Source organism: Gymnodraco acuticeps, unplaced genomic scaffold, assembly GCF_902827175.1.
Source record: "Gymnodraco acuticeps unplaced genomic scaffold, fGymAcu1.1, whole genome shotgun sequence".
NCBI classification, from domain to species: Eukaryota; Metazoa; Chordata; class Actinopteri; order Perciformes; family Bathydraconidae; genus Gymnodraco; species Gymnodraco acuticeps.
The window spans coordinates 51,945-57,944 of NW_022990316.1; the positions used below are offsets into that span (position 1 = coordinate 51,945).

The window sequence follows — 6,000 nt, forward strand, 5'->3', positions numbered from 1 at the left end:
TTGTCTAAAAATAAATAAGTCAAATGCGTGCAGTGACCAAAAACTACATTTCCCACAATACATGCCGATTATGTTACCTGCGAAGTGACGGCATCCCGCCACTAGACTGCAGTGTTTCCACATCGATGCGATTTTCCCAACAAGTGGAATTGAGAAATACAAATAATGATCCCAAAATGTCAAGGAAGAGAAAAAATGATGCAGATGGAAGGGTGTTTCAAGAAAGATGGGAAGGTAAATACATGTTTGTGCTTCAAGGAGAAAAACCGGTATGTCTTTTGTGTTATGAGGCGGTGGCGGTTGTCAAAGAGTACAATCTACGTCGGCATTTTGAGACCAAACACGGAGCTAAGTATGCCAAAATTAGCCATCAAGAAAAACAACAAATTGCCCAAGAATTAAAAGGCAAACTGCGATCGCAGCAGAATGTGTTCGCGAAAGCCAGAACCAAAAACAATGCGGCAGTGAAAGCTAGGTTTGTTGTGGCTGAAGAAATCACACGCGCTTCAAAGTCTTTTTCAGAGGGAACGTTTTTGAAGCAGTGCATGCTGAAGGTCTGTGAGCAGGTGTGTCCCGACCAGATACAGACTTTTAAAAATGTCAGTTTATCAAGAAACACTAGCCGAGTTAAGGAACTAGCAGGAAACCTGGCAACACAGCTGGCCGAAGAGACACGCAGCTACATAGCTTTTTCATTAGCTGTTGATGAAAGCACAGACAACACGGATACAACGCAGCTATCTATTTTTATTAGAGGCGTGAATGTCGGACCTCTCTGTCACTGTGGAGCTGTTGGATGTGGCTGCCATGCATGGGACCACAACGGGACGGGACATTTTTGATGCGGTGGAGAAGTCCGTCATTAAAAACGCATTGCCCTGGGAAAACTTGGTGGGATTAACTACAGACGGTGCACCTGCAATGTGTGGAAGAAAAGTGGGCTTGGTTGGACTAATGAAGGAGAAAATGCAAGAAAGTAACTGTCACACGCCTCTGATAACGTATCATTGCATTATCCATCAAGAAGCTTTGTGCGGGAAGGTGCTGGGGATGGATGATATAGTGACCACGGTCATGAAGACAGTGAACTTCATTCGGGCGCGTGGCCTGAATCATCGTCAGTTCCAGCTGTTCTTGCAGGAGATGGGCTCGGAGCACGGAGACGTGCCGTACCATACAGAAGTAAGGTGGCTGAGTAAGTCCTCAAACGATTTTTTGAGCTTAGGGAAGACATTGTCTGAACTGCCAGATCCAAACTGGCTGTGTGACTTTGCTGTGTTGTGTGACATAACCGAGCATCTCGCCCAACTGAATCAGAAGCTGCAGGGACGCAAACAAGTCATCACGCAGATGTCCGACACGATCACGGCTTTCCAGCGTAAACTTGACCTATGGATGTGCCAAGTGAAACAGGACAATCTTGCCCACTTTCCTGTGTGTCAGAGCATCTCAGCCTCATGTTCCGGTACTTTCTCATGTGCTCAGTTAGCTACCAAACTGAGCCTCTTGATGAATGAGTTTGATCGGCGCTTCTCTGACTTCAGAGCACAGCACTCTGGATTTGCCATCTTTGCTAGTCCTTTCACCACCGACGTGTGCACTGCACCCCAACACCTTCAGATGGAGTTAATAGAGCTTCAAAGCGATAGTGGCCTGAGAGCAAAGTTCCAGGATGCTACAATCCAGGACTTTTACCGTCTACTGCCCCCTGCTTTCATGCCACAGCTTCAACTTCATGCTGCCCGTGTTCTGTCTATGTTTGGGAGCACCTATCTGTGCGAACAGATGTTTTCAATAATGAATCTAAACAAAAACAAGCACAGATCCCGCATCACTGACGGCAACCTCCACGCTGTTCTACGGATTGCTACAGCACACGACCTAAAACCAGACATTGACACACTGGCCACGGAAAAACGGTGTCAGACATCTGGTCAGAAAACACATTGGTAAGCATTTTAAAAATCCTAATAAAATGCAATTCAACCAAGAAGAAGAATAGTTAAACTATGTGCAATGTAATGATTGTGCTTGCATTTTGTTTTGTGTTTGTTATTTTCAGAACATGATCAATGGATGAGGATGGTGGAGAGGGGATCCACATGGTGTGTTCAAGGACAGGCAGCATCTCCTCATCAAAAACTAACCTAAAAACTTGACCAATATAGTTCTGGACTGAGACAACCCTTATTTTGAGTTTATTACATATACTACTTTATATGTGTAGCAATGTATTTAGTGTTTGCAGGTTTTATGTGTTTATGCAGACAAATGTTTACTGTAATCAAACCATCTCTCATTAGTTGGATGTATGCCCCCTGCAAGGCTGTGTGCAGCCATTTGTTTTTGTAAAATGCTACATCTGTCACACATGTTCTTAGCAGCTCACAATTGTTGGTTTTACAGTGATTTGTTATTTCAAGGTTTGAACAAAGTTAATGTCATAACTTGTGTTTGATGTTATTTTTCTTTATTCACTTGGATAGTTTGATCGTTGATTGATGGAGTAATGTGGGTTTCATAACCTGACAAATTAAAAGGATTTATGTTATAATAACAAAGCAACAAGCAAACATATTTTTTACATCTATGCAAATATATATGTAATATTTGTAATTTGAATAAGTAATAAATTCAGAGTTATTTAACATTAAGGAGTAGTTACATTTATTTTACATTGCATTTAGTTACATTGCATTTAGTTACATTTATAAGTTACATCTGGCCCTTTGAGGACAATGATTATGCTGATGTGGCCCTTGGTGAAAATTAGTTTGACACCCCTGCCCTAATGGAAGTACTTTGGGCAGATGCAGCGCGTTTGCACCTGTCAGCCACCATACACTTGTCCACAGTTCTAAAAAAAACTGCTTAAAAGTGTTTTACTTTTATGGAAATAAAAATAGTAGTCCCAGGGGGCAATAGGGTTCATCACAGAGAAGCAGTTACAAAATAATTTTCTTTGATGGTTCAAAACAGTGTTGTAGTTTGTTTCAGTGGTTAAACACACGAAACATGTGAACAGACATCCCTCCGGCTTGCTCCGTGCACGTCGCAGTGAGTGTACCCGACTCTGATGTAACTCTGATAAGTTAGGGCACCTTTAGCTACTGTTTCAGCTCGTTACATTTTTAATAAACAAGCCGGAATCCTACAGTCCGATTGTTTAGCTTTGACAAGCATCTTTGGAGGAAACCATGAAGTTCGCACCTGTTTAAAGGCCTTCCACCTTCGCGCCGCGGAGTTTACTTTTGGGAGTTTGGAAGCAAAACAATCCTCTAAAACTCCCGCTGGGATACACTTCAGCAAGGTACGTGAGCTGCTTCTGCCTATTTATTGTGAGTTATTATGTTTTTTGCTGTTTTAGGATGTTTGCACTATCCGCTGTTGCTGGTGGCCCGTTGCTTGCTAGCAGTTTGCTTTTTTGAGCTTACTGTTTGGCAATGTCCAGTAGTCTACACTGTTGTTTTTGTGTGAAGTGGTAATTAATATATGGTCATGTTTAAATGTTGTTCTGCATTAAATTGGTTTTGCATCACATATCCCTGCTGGTTGCTGCCTTTTGGTTTAATGTTCTGTAGTTCACTGTAACACAGGCGTGTATGCTACTGGTTGCTGTTGGCTTGTACACGGTCCATTCGCATACCAGTCATTATTTCCCTGTTATATTGATTTTATGGAAAACTCAACCTGACTTATCTGAAAGCTTGCTTTATTATGCTGCACACTATTCAGACACTGCTGGGCTCCCCGGCACAGCATGAGTTCTGCTCCTGCCATGATTCTTCTGTTTTTAAATGTGTGTAAATATCTTCTGCATAGCTGACACGTCTTAGCCTGCTGCTCTGCATAGCAGGTGCATGGCTGGGTTTGTATGTATCTCAATTCACTGGACAGCAGATGTATTGTAATGATCAGAGGTGCTTTACTTGGAAACGGCAGATGATGCTTGCCAACACATAGCCTAGAGTTTGCTTAAAGGTCCCATGTCATTATTTTCCGGTTATTACCTGTCCCCTTGTGTGTTATGTAGATTTGTATGCATGTAAACGGTCTGCAGAGTCACAAACCCTCAAAGTACACCCTGTAGCAAGTACACAGATCTGGTGTGCTCCAATCAGTGTCCTCGGAAGTGGACCAGGAGATGACAGCCAATGACATTGGGGCAACCACACAGTTCATACATGATCACACGCACAGCTGCAGACAATCCCAGACAGGTTACCGAGCAGGCAGAAACAGCAGCCGTAACACCCCCCCCTTAAGACACAAACCTATAGGTTTGTGAACAAAACACACTAACAAATCTACCTAATAACACACAAGAACATCACTCAACCAACCTGGACAATACATTGGCCAACACATTCTCTGAGCCCTGCTTAAGACGGATGTCTTATTTTGTAATCCCGCACAATCAGAGCCCATCGCATGAGACGCTGATCGTGCTTGTGTACGCTAAGACAGGCTACGTATGGATAATAACAGAGGAACACGACCATGATTGGCCAAAGGCTGAGTCCTACACAGATCTCAACGTGCTGTAGAACTAGCACCAAAACTAGGATGAGTATCCGATAAATTAGCAGACACTCTCGGGTTGCTGAGAGAGTCGGAAAGTCGAGAGGCTTGTCTGAGCTGGCGAGTTGCGCCGTGCTCGCGACATCCTCATGAGGAGGGGAAGCCACAATTCCTGGCTTTCCCTCGGGCACATCTTTATCCAAAAGCACCGGCAACAATCACAGGATTAAACAAGGAAGCTTCAGAATCATTTCCGAGAGCAGGGGTCACCTTACTACCCGCAATGTCATTTCCCATTAAAAACACTATCCCTTTCAACGCTAATGCTGGACATACAGCGACTGGGTAGAAACCGGTTACTAGGTCTGACTGTATATGTACCTTGTGTACGGGCCGTGGGATATAACCCATCTCAATGCCGCATAATGTGGAACCATAACCACAGGCTGACTGTTCAGAAAATGGCAGTGTGGAGGCAACAATCACAGACTGTGCGCCTCCGGTGTCTCGTAATATGCGCACAGGTCTCTGATCGGCACACTCCCCAGTTAAGGATATTAACCCCTCGAACACAAAAGGCTTAAAACAGGGATCTATCTCACCATCGTCACGGTCAGATGCAGGGAAAAGGGATGACTCTGCTTTAATCAGACCGATGCCTTTTGGAGGGGACATGTTTTGTGGCTGCTCTTTATGCTTCAGAACTGCCCAGTTGGCGATGACATGTTCAGGTTGGTGACTGTAAGAGAATATTTTAATCTGATCTGTTTATAGAGCTTCTTATTGTTTCTTAGAATCTGTGATACTGCAAACATCTGCTTGTAGTCACTTAAGGACTCCTCTGTAAGTTGAGGTCACAGGTCAAACGCTTCTCCTATATCCGTGGGGGAGGGTTGAGACCTAGCTGCATCTCTTTGAGACAAGGAGATTATTGTCTCGCATTTAATAGCTAATTAGGTATACGCGGGCTTTCTGTGGGCCGGCCTCTCCTCGTGTAGCAGCGATGTTTGTGGCTTTGGGGGCAGAGATAAGCAAGGTGGACCACGGGACGGTGGGAAACTAAGATGATCTCCCGGCCGTATGTAATTAATGTACTGTGATCAATAAACTCTCAGTGCTTTGGCTAATCGACGTTCCAGACTCCTTCATTCTACCTCAACATTGCAACAACAGAAGTTTACCTTCACAATTTGGCGTCACGGAACAGGATACCGAGATTTCTTCAGAAGACTGGTAAGTGCTTTTTTTCAAATCTATTTGAACAACTGCCTTACCAGACTCTGTGATTGACGGTATCAAAATTACTTGTGAAACTGCGCGAGTGCAATTTGTTTTGGTCTCTCCACTGTACATTTGAAGGCTTAATCATAACCTGAGGAATCGGTGTCTAAGGGGGATTCTATCCTGGCCGGTTTTTCCTGTGATTGCTGCTGGGGCAAGTGCCAACAAAAGCAAGCACAGCTCATGTATAAAACAATA

General features: G+C 43.8%; 1 protein-coding gene across 1 annotated transcript; it reads left to right on the plus strand.

Annotated features, from left to right (window-relative positions):
* The first annotated feature begins 176 nt into the window (after positions 1 to 176).
* On the plus strand, positions 177 to 2,312 carry LOC117550613 (general transcription factor II-I repeat domain-containing protein 2B-like). The gene is given in 3 exon segments (XM_034223046.1): positions 177 to 764; positions 766 to 1,949; positions 2,063 to 2,312. Coding segments are annotated over 3 exon segments (1,773 nt in total). The 3' UTR covers positions 2,064 to 2,312.
* Positions 2,313 to 6,000: the final 3,688 nt, after the last annotated feature.